Below are 20,538 nucleotides of genomic sequence, written 5' to 3'. Positions count from 1 at the left end.
TCTTGAAAAGAATGGAAACCTCTCTTCTCACACCCTAATAGGGATGGAAAGGCTGAGCCAGGCTGACCCCTGGTGGAAGGGATGAGCTAGTGCATGCAAGAACGTTGGCACAAAACTCCCTTACGTATTCCTTTATTCAAAAACAGTGAACACTTACTCTGTACTAAGGAGAATCCTGAGACCCAGGAACACAGAGTACAAGGGACTTAAAGCCTCTTATGAATTCACAACCTAGTGGGTGGGCTAGCCTCTTTAAATGTTCCCTCAGCCTCACAGAGGAGAATGGAAGACCAGGCGAAAAGCCAATGCAGCAGACCGGGGAGAAATAATGTGATAGGGATTTAATAACAACCAGATATGTGAGAAGCAGGAATCAAGATTTCTGGGAGAAATATCAACAGTCTCAGATATGCAGATGACACCACCTTTACGGCAGAAAGCGAAGAACTAAAGAGCCTCTTGATGAGAGTGAAAAAGTTGGCTTGAAACTCAACATTCATAAAACTAAGATCATGGCATCTGGTCCCATCATGTCATGGCAAATAGATGGGGAGACAATGGAAACAGTGACAGACTTTATTTTCTTGGGCTCCAAAATAACTGCAGATGGTGACTGCAGTTGTGAAAGTAAAAGACGCTTGCTCCTTGGAAGAAAAACTATGACCAACCTAGACAGCATATTCAAAAGCAGAGATATTACTTTGCCAACAAAGGTCCGTCTAGTCAAAGCTATCATTTTTCCAGTAGTCATGTATGGATGTGAGAATTGGGCTACCAAGAAAGCTGAGTGCTGAAGAATTGATGCTTTTGAACTGTAGTGTTGGAGAAGACTCTTAAAGAGTCCCTTGGACTGCAAGGAGATCCAACCAGTCCATCCTAAAGGAAATCAGTCCTGAATATTCAATTGAAAGACTTATTTTGAAGCTGAAACTCCAATACTTTGGCCACCTGATGTGAAGAACTGACTCACTGGAAAAGACCCTGATGCAGGAGGAGAAGGGAACGACAGAGGATGAGATGGTTGGATGGCATCACCAACTCGATGGGCATGAGTTTGAGCAAGCTCTGGGAGTTGTTGATGGACAGGGAAGCCTGGTGTGCTTCAGTCCACGGGGTCGCAAAGAGTCAGAGATGACTAAGTGACTGAACTGAACTGAGACATGTGAAGTGAGGGAGACAAAGAAGTAGAGGACTTCCAGCTTTCTGGCCTGGGCACCATTGTGGGTTGCAGCTCACCAAGTCAAGGGATAGAGGAAGAGAAAGTGTGTAGGAAAGCAAGATTAGCTTAACCACCTTTGCTTTGCAAGCCATAGATATGGCTTCTGGGAAGCCTCTTCCCAACAATCTCTCATGTACTACTCAATCAGAGGCTTCTACTTTGCTTCCTGAGCATCCTATAGCCACTTCAATCACAGCACACAGTCCATGATAATGCAGCTGCCAATATTCTCATCAACCTTCTCACTAGATTCATAGACTTTTGAAAGAAGAACTGTGCTTTGTGGGAAAAAGATGGTAAGCAGCAGTCATATCATGTAAAACCTTGTAACAGTGCAAGGGAATATGATGCAGGCATAGTAAAACATTTAAGTAGAGAAAAACAAACAAAAAAACCCAAAAGATAAAAGTAGCATGATGTGAACAGATTTGTGACTTAAAAATATCATTCTGAGGCTTCCCTGCTGGCTCGGTTATAAAGAATCCTCCTGCCAGTGCAGGAGACGCGGGTTTGATCCCTGATCTGGGAAGATCCACGTCATGGAGCAACTAAGCCTGAGCACCACAACTACTGACCCTGTGCTCTAGAGCCCTTGAGCTGCAGTAACTGAAACCCCCTGTGCACCACAGGAGAAGCCACCGCAGTGAGAAACCCAGGCCCGGTGACCACAGAGCAGCCCCTGCTCACAGCTAGAGCAAAGCCCATACAGCAGTGAAAACCCAGCACAGCCAAAAATAAAAAAAACTTAAAAAATCTCTCTGGTTGCAGTGTGAACACTGGAGGATAGGTGGAAGTTGGGAGACCAATTTAGAGGCGACCACACTTAAAACAAGAAAGCCCCCGTTTAGGTCAAGGATGACAGTGGCCTGAACTAGGGACATTGCCACAGGCCCAGTAGTTGGAAGTCTGGAATAAGAGAATAATTTTTGGTAAATTAGGTGCTGAAAGACTTGAAACCCCTTTTTCGGGGGAATAGGAGGAAGATGGTGATGCCAGAATCTTGGCTATCTGTGTGCTAATGCCAAACAAAAATAAGGAGCTGGAGTTATGGAGGAGAAGGAAAGAGTGGTTTTATTTCTTTGCCAGGCAAAGAGGGACTGCAGTAGGCTAATGCCTCAAGAACTGTCCCACTCCTCTTTCCCTCTACCCCTCCAGTGTGTAGGAAGAGGTTATATAGTTAGGCAAGTGTACGTGATAAGAATCAAGGCGGTAAGTCGCGCATGCTTCTTTCTTCGCCAAGTTTCAAGAGTGGGGTTGTTAACAATAATAGGGTGTGTGCTGGTTTTAGCAACCAGTCTCCTAATTTTGATGAGCTTCTCCAGTCTGTTTAATGTTGCCTCAGGTGGTTTTGCGGCTCATCTGCCCTTTTGAACTCAAGTCATGGAAGCTGGAGTCATGTTTACAAGAAATGGGGGACAAAAAGGCCTCTGTGTCCGGGAGCCCCACAGAACCCTGATCAGCATCAATGGGATGTTATTTGGGTGGCCAGTAAAGCGTTGAGAAGAGGCTTTATCATCCTAGAAAGCAGGGATATAGAGACTCAAGCAAATAAAAAAGTTCAAAATGTAGGCCCGCCATAATCACCCATTTAACTGATCCGTTCTGAACCAAAATAGTGATATTTGGGGGTAAGCTGAGAAAAACAAATATTGAGTTAAACCTTCCCTTGCCAGGTCTGAAAACACAAAACCAACATTTATTAATATTTATTGTTAACAACTGCCACTTACCCAGTGGTTGTTATTTGTCAAGATGTACTCTAGGGTATTCTCTCATTTAACTTTTACTATGGCTGACAACTAGACACTTGTTTTTCAATTAGACTATTATGGCACAGAAAAATTAAGTGGTTTTGAACTGTGGTGTTGGAGAAGACTCTTGAGAGTCCCATGGACTGCGAGGAGATCCAACCAGTCCATCCTAAAGGAAATCAGTCCTGAATATTCATTGGAAGGACTGATGCTGAAGCTGAAGCTTCAATACTTTGGCCATCTGATGTGAAAAACTGACTCAATGGAAAAGACCCTGATGCTGGGAAAGACTGAAGGAAAGAGGAGAAGGGACGACAGAGGATGAGATGGTTGGATGGCATCACCAACTCGATGGCCATGAGTTTGAGCAAGCTCCGGGAGTTGGTGATGGACGGGGAGGCCTGGCGTGCTGCAGTCCACGGGGTCGCAGAGTCGGAGATGACACAGTGACTGAACAACAAAACAAGTGGTGGGCTCGAATCCAGTCACTGTTTAATTCTAAAATCTATACTTATAACCATCTTGCTACACTTTCTAAACGTCCTGTTTAGTTAAAATAAGAACAGCATTCCGCCCCGCAAAATACCCGATTAACCAACCCCCGAGGGAACAGAAACAGAACTCACTAAAATGGCGGCTCTTACGTCATCACACTGCGCGGCGCGCTCTCGAGCGCCACGTGCTAGAGGAGCAGGCGGGCAGATGGAGGGGTCTCAGCTGGGGGCGTGCCCTGTTCATCCGTGGCGCAAGATGGCGCTCCCCTTTGCACGTTCGTTGTGCCTGTACCGCCGGGGAACCAAACGATTGGGGGTTGCCGCCACGGAAGCCCGCAGAGGTAGGCTTCTATCCTTTTACTTTCTTTTATGTCCAAAATAGTTTCCGTCTGATATTCCTGGAGCCCGCGGGAGAAACATCCCCAGCCCCTTCGACTCATTCCCGTCCTCCACCTGCGTTCCAAACGCGGGAGACTATCTGGTTTCTTTAAATTACACGGCTTCTCCAGTCCGAGTTTTTCGGCTCCTTGGGCTGCCCGTAGTAAAGCGCCCTAGCTCTCTTGTCCGCTCGACATTCAGACTCCCGTGTTTCCTCGTGATTTGTCTGCCTGTTTTACATCGGCTTGGTGTACGTTCTAGAGTTCTAGCTCACGTCATTATCCAGTCTTTTTGCTCTGCCCGCAGGCATCAGTTTCAAATTGGAAGAAAAGACAGCCCACAGCAGCCTGTTACTCTTCAAAGGTGACACAGGTGTCAAATACGGCATGGTGGGATTGGAGCCTACAAAATTAGCCCTTAATGTGGAGCGCTTCCGGGAGTGGGCAGTTGTGCTGGCAGACACAGCTGTCACCAGTGGCAGGCATTACTGGGAGGTGACAGTGAAGCGCTCTCAGCAGTTCCGGATAGGAGTGGCAGATGTGGACATGTCTCGCGATAGCTGCATCGGTGTTGACGATCGTTCCTGGGTGTTCACCTATGCTCAGCGCAAGTGGCACACCATGTTGGCCAACGAGAAAGCCCCAGTTGAGGGCATGGGGCAGCCAGAGAAGGTGGGGCTGCTGCTGGAGTATGAGGCCCAGAAGCTGAGCCTGGTGGATGTGAGCCGGATTGCTGTGGTCCACATACTACAGACAGATTTCCGGGGCCCAGTGGTGCCTGCCTTTGCCCTTTGGGATGGAGAGCTGCTGACCCATTCAGGGCTTGAGGTACCTGAAGGGCTCTAGTATGTCCATGACTGGAGTCCCTAATCACTCTCTTGGCCTGCCTCCTGCTCCAAGTGTCTGAAACCTTTTAACTGTGCCTGAAGAAACTGCTGGCTTCGAAAATTCAGTGACGGGTCCTCTGTGCAATATTTGTTATCTTCCTTTCTCCTACCTTGTGAAAGCTAGGCATATGGCCATGCTCTCCCCTCCCCCAAACTACTGCCAATTTCCTAGGCTACTATGAATGTACTTTCTCTGTACTTGCATCCTTCAATCTGTCTCCCTGTGTCCAGGCCTTTCTCAGACTGTATTCAGTCCTGGGGGACTTACCCTTCAGCTTTGTTTGAATTTCATCACTGTGCTACCTCTGCCTCCGTTTGCCCCCATCTAACTTGTTTGTTTTGGAGGCTCTACCTAATCTCTCCAGAGTAAATCCTTTCTACCTCTGGCTGGTGCAGTGGTGCTGTGAATGACTTGGCCCTTTCTGTACAGCACATCCAGAGTTTGGGCTCTGGCTCCCTCGGGCAGTGCTTTACTGACTGTGTCAGGATGAGAACAGAGCCCTCCTTCCCTAATGCTTCAGTGTTAAGACTCTCAGCCCCACACAGCTGCAGGTCTCCTCACCCTGAGTCCATCTGCCTTAATTGCACACCTCTGATCTGGTCATGTGTTGCAATCACTGGACCAGTTACAATCATGACCAAAGGGGAAGAGACACATGGGGGATATTGAGGGAATGAGTGCCAAAAACTTTATTCTCCAGGCAGTCCATCTTCATTTCAGCTACAGTTTTGACTTCCAGAGCAAGAAAGGAGGCCTGAGGTCTTACACAATTCACTTGGGGGTTTGTTCAGACCCAAGCAGTTGCTCCCACTTGGTAGCACAATATACTTTATCTAAAGCAGTATTTACCTAGTGGGGTGAGTTTGTACGTGAAATATGTATTCTTTGGGCTCGCTCTGACCCTGTGGTACCATCTTACTCTACAACACCTTTATGATGGTGATGCAGCTGGGTGGCCCTAGGGGAGAAAGAGAAGGACTGGGCCTGGCAAAAATCATTTGTGTAATTAAAGTTTATTTGAGCACAAAATACTTTCTCTGTCTATAAAATTGCTATTAGCAGTAGCAGCAGCACTTCTGGCCAAAGGGGAAGTCGCCAGACTACTAAAGCCCAGTACATAGCTCCCTCTTCCTCTGTGTACGTATACACGTGTGGGGTGGCTAGAGCCCCTCCGCCGGACTCTCTCTCAGAATGGCTTCTTGGGAGAGAAGAGGGGACCTGCATGAAAACCTGGGATGATCTGGAGTGGGCTAAGCCATTAGTCTGTACTTTTAAGAAGCCCACAATCTTTGCTGATAGCTCTACTGCAGGTGTCCACAAAGGCACTTCTCTGTACGCTTTCTGCCAAGGGAATGGGGTATTTCAACTCTTTCACAAAAAGCACTGGCCTTAGTCCTGGTCCCCACTGAAGCAGTGCGGCCCTCCGTAGCATGTTTGGTGGTTATATGTTAAGTGTGTGGCCAGCTCGTGCTTTTTCTTGGGCAGGGACCATGCAAGCCCCATGCTCACACCATGCTCTCTAAGTTCTCTTTGGACAGGGCCTCAGCTGCAGCTTCAGCCCAAGTCTCAGATGGTGTGTATGAGTCCTGGTAGTCTTGGAGCAGTTTCACCACTTCCAGGTGGTTGAACTGCACAGCATCATCCAGGGGGATGTTGCCCCACCTGAGGGGAGGAACAGAGACCATGAGCGGGCAAAGAAGACATCAAGAGTGCCCTGGTTATACACCTAACTGGTGGCTGGAGCGCAGAAGTAGAGAAGTTGCTGCCCATTTTCTGTCCCCCACCACTTTAGCTTAATCCTACTCACCTGTCCTTGACAAAAGGATTCACTTTGCAGGCCTCAATCAGGAATTTAACGACTTCAGTGTGTCCTAGGAACATGGGCAGAAGGAAAACGAGAGGGTACAGATCCTAACGCTTGTGGTGGTAACGTGCGTAGACACTTGGCAGCTGGAGTCTGAACTAAAAGGGGAGGGGGGAAGGCTTCTTCCCAGTTTTGCTCCCTGCAGCACCCAGTAATAGCCTGCACACTGAAGGCCATCCAGACAAAACTAGTTGTTGCCTCTGAAACCTTGTGGGCACACATAATGGGGGGTACTCTTGGTAGAAAAGAAAGGTCTTGGGATCTGCTTCCCCTCTTATTTTTAACCTTCGGATACCTTCAGCAGCAGCAACGTGCAGGGCAGTGCGGGAGTCATAGTCTTTCTGTTCCATGTCCATGGCTGACAAGGCAAACCTAAAGGGGAGTAGAAAGTAGCTGGAGTTACCCAGATCAGCGTAGAGTCACTGGTAGCCTTTCTGAAGTGGGGTCAGACTGGATGAGTTCCAGAAAAAGCAAGACAGAGTTTATGATAAGATCTGCGGACTCTGTACAGTCTGTGTTCTCTATCTGATGAGGCTGTCAACTCCTGTGTCACAGGTGAGTGTGATGGTTCCAGGAACATCGCTGCCTACCTGTAGTAGGTGCCCAGTACAGATTCATTGGTGTTGGTAGTCCATTTGAGGCAAGGTCCTTACCGATCTCCTAGGACTCTGCTTTTAACACCCAGATTAATCACAATAGTGACTACCATTAATTAAGTTCTTATCACATGGCAGTCACTGTACTTTAAAGAAAAAACTCATTTAAATACAGTCTCTGACCAGTCTGACCGTAAGGCTGAAGCAACTATTTGGCTATGTTGACAGCTAATGAGATTTCTGACTAGGAGTATTTTATTGTGTTTATTTGGTCAGAGTATAAGTACCTTCGAAGAGCTGAGACATCTCCACTAGAGGCAGCAAATAGCAGGTTCACCACAGTCTTGTTCTGGAAAACAAATCAGACCCGCCTGAGATGAACTGTGACTTTGAACCCACCCATGCCCAGCTCTTCCCTGTCCCCCTCCCTTGTGTGTTAGCCTTAGGGGTTAATTTAGCCTACAGTTTTATTGAAGTGTTATGTAATGTTCTTTTCTGAAATAGTCTTATGAGTACCCCCCAGCCCCAAGGGTTTTCCTTACCCGGACTTCTCCCCCTTCACGCCGTGGGTCTAATTTCCGAGCACAGTGCCTCAGGTTATCATAGTTGTGGAAATTGAAGAGAGACACCAACCTCTGGAATTGTAAGGCAAAGAGATGGTTTACTTCCTCCCTGCACTTAGTAGGAGCTTGAAATTGCTTTTATTTTCTCATTCAAAAATACGAAGTACTATATGCAAAGTAACTTACTTGGCAGAAGTGGACCCCCCTATAGCTGTTCCCCAGCTTGTCCAGTGGAGGTGATAGACACATCATCCCCATGATGTTGGGCACCACCAGGAGGATGGCTCCTGACACAGCTGATTTGGCTGGCAGGCCCACCTTGGGGACAAAGTTGGAACTGAGGATGAGCCAGAGATGCCCTACCTCTTAGCCAATCCCAAATGATTGCATGGGCAAGGCCACGCCCCTCTCAAACTGTTGGCTTGTTAATTAGCTTTTCTTATTCCTGTCCTCCCCTGCCCTCTTTTAAATTTGTGGCTTCAGTAAGGAACCTATCTACTCTGTGCCTGAAGCTGTCCTAAAGCTAGGACAAAGTCTGTCAGTTAACTTACATTCAGGTGGTAGGAGGCAGACAAAGACAAAAATAATCACAACTTAGGATAACACAGTAGAAAAAGAGCAGGGTGCTGTGATTGAAGATGAAGTGGGGGGAGGGAGGGAGGTGCCCAGTGGAGAAGTGGGTGGTCAGAAAAGCCTCTCTTTGGAAGTGGCCGCCTGTATGAGACCTGAAAAACCTCCAGCCATGTGAAGGGCGGCAGCGGAGTGGGTCTGAAATTGTACTCTCCTGCATTTATGTGTTTGAGGGGTTTGCTGTGTTCCCCTAAGGATTCTTGGCCTAAATTGCCCAGCTGGAGGTTAGTGAGTGAGAGGCAGGAACACACGTCCACCTCTCCACCTTCAGAGACTCAGCGTCCTCTCTTCTTGGCTCTGGGCTTGTGACGAATGGATGGCAGGGCCAGACGCACTCACATGGAAGGCAAACTGGCCCGAGAAGTCGTACATGCCGCAGGAGTGCATGAGGCTGAGGGTGTTGCGCACGGCTTCCGCGCTCAGCACGCTCTCTCCAGTGATGGGGCAGATCCCACCATTGGCCAGGGTGGCTGCCATGACACTGCCCGATTCACAGGTCACCTCCACAGAGCACAGCTGTGGAGACGAGGCAGAGTTGAGGGTGTGGAGTGGACCCGGATGCTGTGCTCTGAGGTGTACCGCAATGTTCTTGACACCTTGACCCTTCAACAAATTGCCCTGGTGTTTCTGAAGGGCCCGGGGACCCCTGGTGACCATCTTGTGGGTCACAGGAAGGAAGGAAGGCTGTCTTACTCCCTTGGCCCTGGGCTGAATGGCGGCGTTTGCTTACCTGGAAGTAGAGATCAAGGGCAGCCATCATGTCCACCCCTTTAGGAAAGCACTGCAAGGAAGAAAGGAGAGAGCCATCAGTAGTCCCTGTCGCACTGCCAGAAGTCCCCAACCCCCTCCGCCCTTACACCAGCCGCAGAATTCCCAGGGACTTTCTCTACCGCCTCTCCCGGTTACCTTCTTTTCCTTTAGATAATAACCGATGGCATAATTCCGATCCCCCGTTTCCTTCTCTGACTGGAATCTGAAGCAGACACCCAATTTAGTAGTTGACATTTGAAAGATGGGTGTGAGGAGAAGGGGGAAAAATACCTTCCCTCAAAGAGAAAACTAGATCGCACATGTCAAACTAAATCCGCCCTTTTATAAATTCTCTCAGTGATACTGGAGGAAATGTCTGAACCTAAGCCAGCACTGGGCCCAGCTTTGTGGTAGTGTGAAAAACACAGCCAAACCCAAATGGTGTGGTCACCTAGCCTAGGAAAATGACGTTTTTGGCTTCACGAAGCTTGGCAAAAAAGGGCCCAGGTGCAGACTCTCACGCTGTTTTTCACGTTAAGTACTAAACAGAAATGGAACCAATTCTTTTACAAAGCAAACAAATGTCGAGGATGGGGCAGGGAGGAATCTGGGAGGTCAAAGTTCCCCTGGGATTCCTTCCTCCCAACATTCTATCCTCCTCCTTTAGTCACCACGCCCCCTCCCCCCCAAAGGCGCCCCTCAGCATATGTGTACACACACTCAAAACACCCCCCCCCACACACACATTTAGCCAGTCCTGTGAACAGGGCCTTACGTGGCATTGCTGAAACCCATGTATTCATTCCCAGCCATTTTGTTCAGATACTGCAAGACCTGGAAGAGAAAAGGAAGCATGGGAGGCTCCCCATGCATGAAGACCCCTAGTGAACACACACAGGCTTCTGCACCCCTGCACTCCTAACCCTCTGCACTCCTCAGTCCTTATGCCAGCAGGGACTTCTGAAGGTCTTCCTCCCTGACACCAGATCCCCACACTTCTGGAAATAAGGCTTCTAGTATGGGCTGGTGCACCATCAAAGTGCGGTTAAGGCCAGGCACCGGGGCAGCTGGAATGGACACCTTGCCATAGAGAAAAGCAGTCAGGGGCTGAGCAGCGAGGGAACTTACAAAGTCAAACTTTTCTGCTTTGTTACAGTCCATCTGCAAGGCAACAAAAAGAGCTGTCAGTATTCTAAGCCTAGGAGGCTGACAGGGAGGGCCAGAAGGACCTAGTGGAGACAAACTGTTAGATTGGTTTTGCGACTGGGCATGTGTTGTGTTTTACGATAACATTTTTTTTAACTGAGACTTTTTGTATCCATGCCTATGTAGTGATCTTAAAAACCATTTAGAGTTTATGATCAAGTAATGAGTACAGATAATTTCACCCCATCTGTGAGCCTCACCCATCCCCAGGTTTCACTCCCATCTCCATCCTCAATGCCAGTCCTCATCCCTCACTCCCACTTTCATGTTCCTGGTTCCAGTCCTGACCCCAAGCCCTGCCCCTATTCCTGCTCTCCATCCTCATTGCTTATTCCCCCACAGGAGCCTTACTCTGTGCTATTCCTGATGCCCACAGCCATCTCCAATCCTGGAGTGAGTGATGGGAATGGGAGGAGGGTGTGTGTTGCGTACACTGTAATACTCAACTATATAAACTATATTGATAATTGAAGTAAAGTTAAAGATTCTAGCTAAGGGTCACGTCAGTAGGGCCTGTTTAGACGGGGATGGGATGAGGCAGGTCCCAGATACAGGGCTGTAGACAGAGTGATCCCAGAGCAAGGGGAGAGCCTGGTCCCCCCAAACCTCCAATTGCTTCCTGTCCGTGTCAGCTATAGTGTCAACACTGCAGGAACTCTGACACCTGAGTCCCTAGGGGGAGGGTTCCTAATACCACCTTCCTCAGGAGGGGCTGCGATTGGCTCTGGATTGTTGCTGCCCACACTGCTCTCGGGGTGTTGCTCAAGCTCTGGGAGACCTACAGCTGACAGGCTGGCCTGACATCCTTGCTCAAGGCCAACTCACAGCTCCGGGTGACGTGAACAGCTGCCCCGGTCTGGCCATTCACCCTTCTTTCCATGAGTCCCTCACCCAGAAGTGGCCAATCAGTACCTAACAGAGCTGTCCTCCCCTTGTGTCTGGCATTCGGCCCTTGATTCTAGGCTGGGGTCAGGACCTGCTGTCTTCTCTCTGGGCCAGGAAGCTCTGGGCCCCAGACACATGGGTGGGGGCAGGGATACAGTTCCTCTTAGTAATGTCCTCAGCATAATTTATGAGTCCCTGCTGTGTCTTCACTGCCTCTTGGGCACCCTCAAAGGAATCAAGGCCCCACCCATCTCCCTGGAGAGACAGGCAGATATGAAGGATAGAAGAACAAGGCGAGCTAGAGAGCAGTACCTTCCAGAAGCCTAGGTAGCACTGACCTTGATCAGGGAGCTCACAACAATGGCACCAGCATTGACCATGGGGTTATGGGGGATTCCTGGGGAAATACAAACCACCCGGCGTCTTATCAGCCACTGAGTAAAACCTTTACAGCCTGCCTACTCTGCAGGGTAGATGGGAAAGGTTTCTTTGCTGGGGAGGATGGAGTGACAGAGCTGATCGGGAAGGGCAGAGGACTTCCCTGGTGGTCCAGCGGTAAAGACTCCCCCCTGCCAATGCAGGGGGCACGGGTTTGATCCCTGGTCCAGGAAGATTCCACATGTTACAAGGTAACTCAGCCTGTGCCCTGCAATTACGGAGCCCGAGTGCTGCTACTACTGAAGACTGAGGGCCCTAGAGCCCGTGCTCCACAAGGGGAGCCACCGCAATGAGAAGACAGTGCTCCGCAGCTCGAGAGTAGCCCTGCTCGCCGCAGCTAGGGAGTCTGTACAGTCACGAGGACCTAGTGCAGCCAAAGATATATTAAAAAAAAAAAAGGAAGGGCAAAGAAACACATACCCTTGGGAGAGGGGTGGGATAACAAGCGGACATCTGTGAGTCTGGTCCGGGCCCAGGGAGTGCTCACCTTCCTCATTGAGGGAGAGCGTGTTGTAGCGCAGGCCACTGGGCTCCTTGCCCACGAACCTGTGCACGTAGTCCGTGCCTAGGGTGCTTATGGAGATGGCATATGTGAGGGGCTTCACGCAGGACTGCAGGCAGAAGGGGATCTTTGTGTGGCCCACGGAGTGCCTGGAGGCAAACGGGCCATGAAAGGGGTTGGATTATGCTCTGCACCTGTGCCCTGCCTCCCCTTCCTCAGCCAGCATCTCACCGTTGACCGTCCACAGTGCACAGCGAGACGCCCCACAGGTCTGGATTTGACTTGGCCAGCTGAGGGATGTAGGCTGCCACCTGTGTAGGAGTGGGTAGACAAAACAGAGACAATGGAGAAATGGACATGGAGAGGGGGAACAGAGCTAAGGTTCAGGATCAGGAGAATCTTTTAGATAAAAGCTAAAATTCTGACTTCTGCAGGACAACAGGGTTCCCTCCTGCCTGGTGTTCCTAGAGACACCGAAGCCTTAAGTCCTAGGCCTTACCCTTCTGCAGACCCACTCCTATAGAGATAGCAGTAAAGCGCATAGAAGGTATTAATACAAAGAATACTGGGTTAGCTTTCCTTTCTCTCCTTAGGCTCAATAAACCTGTAGTCTCTTTCAAAGTTCTATTGAATCCTTATGTCAGTTGTCTCCATAAAAACATCAGATTCCCTCACTTGCTCTAGAAATCACAGGTAAAAATACATAAAGCCCTTGTCCCCCACTTTTAGAGGTTCTGCTTCTCATCTCTCATCAGTTGGATTCCCAGCACCAGGAAATCTCCGAGAAGCAAGGTATACCTGGCCCAGAGCCCTTGCCCCTCCCTCTGTCCCTTGGCCCTCACCTTGCCTCCAGTGAGCTCTTTGGCATCCTCAAAGATGCGGTCCACGTGGCTCGTGAACTCCTCAAAATCAGGAATGACAAACTTCTTTCGGAAGGCCTGAGTCAGTAGCACAATGTTGCTGCTCACACACCTGGATCCCAGACACGACTGGGTTAAAGGGCTGGAGAGACACAGCTGTGACTCATGTGGAGGCATGGTGATTGGGAATAAAAAGTGTGAGTGGTCATCGGGTTTGGGGCCAACATCTGTGTATGTAGCTTTTGGTCTATCACTGGATCTTTCTGGGTCTTGTTTCTATGCCTCTAAAATGAAGGGTTGTAATGATATGGAAAGATATTCCAAGACATAGTGTCCTGGGATAGGAGGAAAAAAACCTCCTGAATAATCTGTAAGTGGGTTTTATATTTTAAATCTTAAATGTTTACATATGTATATGGACACTACCTAGAAGATACCTACTAATCTGTTTACTTCTGGAAAATGGGACTGGGATCGGGGAGAGAAGGAAAAGAGAACATGTATTTCTCTGTTGTTTGAATTTTTATAATAAGTATAGGCATATTCACGTGTTGCTCGTGTAACCAGTAAATAATAAAATTAAGTGAGGGGTTGACTTGAATCCCTAGGATTCCTCCTGGCTATTAAGTCTGTGTCCCCAGAACAGTTTTGAGACGGGGTGCCCTTGTTTCCCGGGCCCTCACTTTCGGAAAAGATCTCGGTCCAAGAGGCCACCACTGTTGGACTCTCGAACCATGCGGCGCATCTGGCTCATGCAGTCCCGGAGCCGGGGATCTGACGTCTGCAGTCCGGTGGCCTTCAGCGCCTTCCGGGGAAAGAAGCCTGGTAAGGTCAACTACAAGGACAATAATCCAATCCTAATCATTTTCCCCAATGGATAACAATGAGCTCAACCCCAACTACTACAACAGGTGGAACAAATGGGTTTGCAGACTTAAGAAAGGATGGAGTATAACAATTTTGAAGGCTAACATGGGTTTCCTGCCCTTTTTCATCAAGGCAGCTGGTTTCTGAACCCCTTGGATGTATGTGCCAAACCAAGAAGATAGGCAGTCAGAGGGTTGAATTACTCCTTCTGGAACAGCCTAAGCTATCTGCTATCATCAGCTGTTTTTCATCCTCATAATGAAGCCGCCCATTAGCTGCCTTGTACCTGTCCTACCTTCTCCCAGTTTCCAGAGATCCTAAGGTATCCCGAGCAGGTGGAGAGGAACTTACAGTAGTGAACTTATGGATGGGGATTCGTTCCTGTCCCTCAGCAATAGTGTAGAAGAGCAGGTCACCCAGACGGGACAGCATGCCACTCTCTGAAGAGTCACTGTTTGGAGGCAGAGACAGGCGAGAAGGACAGGAAACTGAGAACTGCTCCCTGCTCCTCCTGCTAGAACAAGGGCTGATCAGTAGGGAGGTGTCCTCGGTCTACACCGCCTCCCTGAACCTTCTGATCTATCCCTGTAATTCTAACCTGTCACATCTGTCCTGTTCTCCAGCTTTCTTGTGTTCCTAAACTTCAGACATTTGTTTCTAGTGGCCTCCTAGATAATTGCACTTCTAGATGTACCACAGCACTGCAAATTCAGCATATCCAAGTCTGAGGTCATCTTGCCTGCCTCCCTCCCTCTGCTCCTCCTCTTGTGTTTCCCATTTGGATTAATAGTGATACCACTTACCCACAGGCCAAGCTGGAAACGTAGAATCATTTGGACAATCCCCATACCTTACACCCATAACCAAACCTGGATGAATCTATCAAATCCATGTGCTTTTCTTCTCTCCCCCTCCGCTGGAATGGGGTAGTAGAAAGTACAGAGTTTGCCCCATAATAGCTATATGATCTTAATATAGATAGTAAGTTAGGTTATTTAATACAGCCAAACCTGCTTCCTCATCTCTAAAATAAGGGTTTAATATCTGCTTCACAAGGGTAATGTGAGGTTTAATTTCAACAACATTCCATGAAAAACTATCTTTCACAAAGTATTTGCTCAGTGGCTCCTTGTTTGTCGATTACACATTCTCTTGACTTGCAACCCATTATTCACAATGTGACAGTTATCCTTCTGAAACTCAAATATCATTTCTCTAATCAGACCTTTGATAGCTCCCTAGTACCTACAAAATAAGTTCTGTTTCTTAGTATGGCATTAAAGGCTCTTTAAAACCTGCCAACATTCCTTTCCTACTTTCTACCATGCCCCCACACTCCAGTTATGCCAGGAGTAATATTAAATAAAAGAAGCAAGCTGAAGAACACTGTTTATACTATGGTACTATAGTATGGTGAAGTGAAGTGAAGTGAAGTCGCTCAGTTGTGTCCGACTCTTTGCGACCCCATGGACTGTAGCCTACTAGGCTCCTCTGTCCATGGGATTTTCCAGACAAGAATACTGGAGTGGGTTGCCATTTCCTTCTCCAGGGGATCTTCCCAGCCCAGGGATGGAACCCAGGTCTCCTGCATTGTAGGCAGACGCTTTCACCATCTGAGCCACCAGGGAAGTCTAAGTCTACCATAGTATGGTACAGGTAATAAATAGGTGGCTCCCCAAATGGGCTAAGGCACTGTCAGGCTTCCTGGCCTTTGTTGTGTGTACTGAAACTTCTGCATGGAAAGACCTTATCCTCCTTCACCTGTACAGTCCTGCTCATCCTACAAAGTCCACATCAAATGTTATTAACTCTGCAAAGGATTCCCCAAACTCCTAATTTCACTTATGCTGCTGGTATGACACAACATACCATCTTATTGACAGAAAACAATCTTCCCTGCTCTACTGTCGTGTCTTCTTAAGTTTTTTTTTGGAGGCAGGGCTGGGCCAGGCAGCATTCGGGATCTTAGTTCCCCTACCAGAGATATCAACATATATTTGTTGATGTTTGCATAAAATATCTCTAGAAGGTTGTACAAGATATCAACGACAGATGTCTCTGCGGAGCAAAATTTCCTAAGAATTTACTCTAAGACATAATCGAACAACTGCATAAGAATATGTAGTAACCAAACTGAAGATTGGTTAAATAAATTAGGATATCTCAATACCATGGAATCTTACAATGACAAAACAGCAGCCATTAAAAGGACAATATCATGCATGCACACATTAAATCATATTAAAAGCTGTTTATAAATGGAAAAGATAGGCTATCAAAGAATAGGAATACTATGATCCTACTTCTGTTAAATTTTTATATATCCATATATAGCATGTAGTATATATGTGGATATAAATCATGGATTTATATTGAATACAGATATATGTTTACCTCTAATATTGGAACCTTAATTTTTTCCTTGATACTCTATTTACCTTGTTTTTCTTTAATAATTAGAAATAAAGCTAAATATTAAAAAATGAAACAATAACCTGAATTACAGGGCTTTTTCTCTTTGCTACCCTCCTTTTCCACCAAGAACACTTTCCCCTCATGGAGGGTGCCACATTCCCAGAACCCATCCCTCTCCATGCCCTCAACCCCTTCTGCCCAAAGGAGTATCAGTCCAAGGCCTTTACCAAGAAGTCTCTGGGAGCACAGGCAGCAATAGGTAGGAGGATCAAGTTTCCTAAGAACACTTCCAACTGTAAATCAAATACTCCAGTTAAACACACACACACACACACACACACACACCCCACTTCTATTACCTGCGCCACAGGATAAGGAAGGAGGTGTGTGTGTATAGGAACCAGGGGTGTCTCTTGCTCCCTATCCCACAGAAGATGTCAGGGTGAGGGAGATTAAACCTTTTCTCTATCCCACCACTATTTCTCTCAAGGTGATTATTTGGGAAAAGTTTGGGTGGAAAGTAGACTGGGAGACAAAGTTTTTTCTTTTTTTTTTTTTTGAGAAGGTTTATTCTTTAAACATTCTGTGTCTCCTTGAAAGGAGGCTGATGAATAGCATAGTAACAATTCTTACCAATAATAAATTGTTTAGTTGCTAACTCTTGTCCGACTCTTTTGCGACTCCATGGACTGTAGCCTGCCAGGCTCCTCTGTCCATGGAATTTCCCAGGCAACAATACTGGAGTGGGTTGCATTTCCTTCTCCAGGGGATCTTCCCCACCCAGGGACAGAACCGGAGTCTCCTGCACTGGCAGGTGGATTCTTTACCACTGAGCCATCAAGGATAAATAGATAAAGCTTATTGAATGTTACCTGTCCAGGACAGGGGGCTTCCTGGGTGGATCAGACAGTAAAGAATCTGCCCGCAATGTGGGAGACCTGAGTTCGATCCCTGGGTTGGGAAGACCCCCTGGATAAGGGAATGGCTACCTACTCCAGTATTCTGGCCTGGAGAATTCCATCAACAGTCCAGGACAGGAAATCCGGTGGTGGTGAGGTAGAGGACAGAGTGGTCTGTCTGGTTACTTTAATTATAGTGTGCACGTCTTTCTGATTGTCCTCAATAGATGTCAATGACAGGGGAGTTGGTTCATTTCTTATTCTCTATAAAAGAGCAGGGGCTACCTGCATAGTGTCTGTGTTGGATTCTGGGGACGACAAAATTTCCTTCTCAGTCTGTTTCTGCGTGTGGAAGACAAGAGGCTCATCCACCAAGTGTTCCTGGGTGGTGGGGGAGAGAGAGAGGTTCAGCCTCTAGGGCTGATTGAGACCAAAGGAAGAAAACACCTTAAATCAGGGAGCCGCCTGAGCAGCACGTTTAATGGCTCTTGACTGGTTCTGGTTTGGGAGATCTGCGTCTTATGATCTTCCCCTCCACTATAGATTTTCCTCCTTCAAAAACCAATCGGAGAACCACCCGTATTCTAGATTAGGGAGTCCTGATTACGCACACAACACATACGCAGACGACATACGCACGTATCTGCGTACCGATAACACTCGAACATCACACATTACATGCCGAGACACCGGTCACACACAGATCCAAGTACACCAGGACACGAGGCAGGCTGTTCCACACCCACGCATGCCCGAAAATACACACGAGGATCAGGGAGAAAAGGAGGGTGAGGATGGGCAGTGCTCACACTGCCCTGCACTCAGACACGTGCACCAAGCAACACTCCGCGCCCACCGGCATTCCCAATTAAGTACGTACCTTGGATAGGCACCATCCCGAGCACCGACCTGCCCAAAAGCCCTCCCGGGGGGACGGCACTTTACCGCCCGAGCGTGGCGGACCCAAAGCCCCAAATCTAAAGGAAAAGGCATCGCAGGACAGTAAGCGAGGAGAGGAGAAGGGAGATGCGATGCGCTCCTGAGGGAGCAGGACTCGGAAGCTAGCGGGAAACCGCAGAGGGAGTGGGAGCGAGCCTGTCCCTTGCCCCTGTCCCGCGAGTCTTACTGATCCTGATGCTGCGTCTGGTGGCTGTGCGGCGTCTCCTTGCCCTGCGCCGCGGCCTCACTGAGGTGGTGCCGGACGCCCCAGCCAAGGAGAGGGTTCTGGCTCAGGTGACCCCAGCCTCCCCGCCGGCAGTGACTGCCAGCCCTGCTCAGCGAATTCTGTAGAGCTTTGACGGAGCGCATCCTCCCAGCTCGCCGCCCGCTCGGCCCGAGCGCCCAGGGCGTCTGAGAGGTGGTTGGAGGGAGGGCCGGAAGAACCGCGGACCAGGTGGGGAGAGCTCAGTGATGGAGTGCAGTGGAGAGGAGAGGCCCGGTGGGTGGGGTTGGTGCAGGAGGAGGGGCCGGTCTCTACAAGGCTCGGGACACTGCCAGGAGCACCCAATTCCCCCTAGACAGGGTATCGCGGAGGCGCGCACGCGATGGAGCAGAGGCGCGGGGCGGGGCGGGGGTCTAGCAGCTGGTGAGAAGGGGGCGGTGCTTGAGAGTTGGGACGGACAATGCCCAGGTCCAATCATTGAGAAAGTTAAAAAAAAAAAAAACTTGGGGGCAGAGATAAGATGAGGCTACCCAATGAAAGCAAGGCGGTGGGCCGTCCATAAAAGCGGACCGATTCCTCCGCGCTCTGGCTCGCTGCGGCTAGCGGTACATGCAGGCGCTGACGGCGGGAAAGCTGAGGTGGGGGCAGTTGCGAGGGCCAAGGACGCGGTGGCGGTCAGAACGATGGAAGTCTCGGAGAGAGGGGAGAGCGGTACCCCTTCTCACTCGGTAAGAGTGAGCCATGTTCAAGAGGCCTCTTACGTGACCTTCGACATTCGAAGGCCAGAACCAGCTCTCAGTAGCCTCCCTCGTAGTGCGGCATCGAGGCGGAACGTCAAGTCTCCAGCACGTGGTGTTGGTGAGTGAGGAGTCAGGTGGCCGGCAATTACCCCGGCTGGAAACAGCCTGCAGCACTTAAGTGAGATCAGTGGACGGAGGAAAGATCCCCCTAGGTTGCTAGGGTGCCTGGGTTTTCGTTTTAGTTCTGCTACTTAGTGGCTGTTTAAGACTTAGGTGTCCAACCAGTCCATTCTAAAGGAGATCAGCCCTGGTTGTTCTTTGGAAGGAATGATGCTAAAGCTGAAACTCCAGTACTTTGGCCACCTCATGCGAAGAATTGACTCATTGGAAAAGACTCTGATGCCGGGAGTGATTGGGGGCAGGAGGAGAAGGGGACAACAGAGGATGAGATGGCTGGATGGCATCACCGACTCGATGGACGTGAGTTTGAGTGAACTCCGGAAGTTGGTGATGGACAGGGAGGCCTGGCATGCTGCGATTCATGGGGTCGCAAAAAGTCGGACACGACTGAGTGACTGAACTGAACTGTCCTTAATTCTGAGCCCTTAAACATTTTATAAACCGTTAGGTGCTCCCGAAATTTTATCTTAATTGCTTGCCTCTGTATTCCTCATGGTTAGAAAAGATGTACAAAAAGAATTTTGAAAACTAAGCACATTCAGAAATTTTATCATTTGCAACAAAGAGAGCATTCGCCCGTATCTTCACAGCATTTAATAGAAGCTCATGGAAATAATAACATGGTGTCAACCGCTTTATATAGTCTCCCTCCTTCTTACCAGAGACCTAAAGAATAGCTGTTACTAGTCCCATTTTGAAGATGAGGAAACTAAGACTCAGATAACCCCTCTAATAGGTACCAGGATTGGGAATCAGACTCAAGTCTCTGACCTCAAGGCCCTCTCCACCGTGCAGCCCTTACCAAAATTAACCATTGAATTATCCCAGGAAATGACCTCTTTCCTGAAGGAAGATTTGTGTGGGGTCAGTATGATACAATACTAAGAGTTGGTTAGAGGCTTACTGTATCACAGAATGTCACTAGCTTTCCTTTTTGTTTTTGGATTAAAATGAGCATCAAGGATAACTGTGGGAAAAGAAATATCAAAACCATACACTGGTATGTTCTGTGGAAAGGCAGTTCTCCTTTGGGTTGGTTAAGGTTGGAATGTTATTTAGTTTGAAAACAAATAGAGTGACCTTTTGTTTTGGTGTGTTTGTTTTTCTCTGCTGTAGTCATTCCTTAACTGCCCTATCCCTTTTTCTTAGGTAGGGCTCTAATTCAGGGACTCCAGCATACCCTGGCTGCCTTATTAATGGCTTTGCCCATTACTTCTTTTATTATTATTATTTTTAATTGGAGGATAATTGC

The 20,538-nt window shown here is 48.4% G+C and overlaps 2 protein-coding genes across 10 annotated transcripts; one reads left to right on the top strand and one right to left on the bottom strand.

The window, feature by feature from the left end:
* Positions 1-3,671: 3,671 nt before the first annotated feature.
* SPRYD4 (SPRY domain containing 4) lies at positions 3,672-5,739 on the top strand. Its single transcript, XM_068970748.1, has 2 exons — positions 3,672-3,805; positions 4,149-5,739. Exons 1-2 carry the CDS (start codon positions 3,673-3,675, stop codon positions 4,685-4,687), a joined length of 672 nt encoding a protein of 223 aa, XP_068826849.1. The 5' UTR covers position 3,672; the 3' UTR covers positions 4,688-5,739.
* Positions 5,426-18,704, bottom strand: GLS2 (glutaminase 2). 9 transcript variants are annotated; one of them, XM_068970742.1, is made up of 18 exons: positions 18,331-18,704; positions 14,242-14,341; positions 13,707-13,828; positions 13,006-13,135; positions 12,395-12,474; positions 12,149-12,312; positions 11,562-11,620; positions 10,261-10,293; positions 9,908-9,966; positions 9,289-9,355; positions 9,113-9,163; positions 8,722-8,898; positions 7,939-8,070; positions 7,732-7,824; positions 7,477-7,538; positions 6,889-6,965; positions 6,537-6,600; positions 5,426-6,391 (listed from the first exon to the last, which is right to left on the bottom strand). In XM_068970742.1, the coding sequence occupies exons 1-18, from the start codon at positions 18,510-18,512 to the stop codon at positions 6,235-6,237; spliced, it is 1,809 nt and encodes a 602-aa protein (XP_068826843.1). In that variant the 5' UTR covers positions 18,513-18,704; the 3' UTR covers positions 5,426-6,234. The 9 variants fall into 9 exon arrangements, with proteins under 9 accessions (XP_068826843.1, XP_068826845.1, XP_068826844.1 ...); XM_068970744.1 differs by having other exon boundaries at positions 14,242-14,344; positions 18,418-18,703; XM_068970743.1 differs by lacking the exon at positions 18,331-18,704 and adding an exon at positions 18,085-18,311.
* Positions 18,705-20,538: the final 1,834 nt, after the last annotated feature.

This window comes from Capricornis sumatraensis, chromosome 4 (assembly GCF_032405125.1).
Source record: "Capricornis sumatraensis isolate serow.1 chromosome 4, serow.2, whole genome shotgun sequence".
Classification (NCBI taxonomy): Eukaryota; Metazoa; Chordata; class Mammalia; order Artiodactyla; family Bovidae; genus Capricornis; species Capricornis sumatraensis.
Note: the sequence above shows the minus strand (reverse complement) of the source record. Positions and strands in the feature narration are given on the sequence as shown.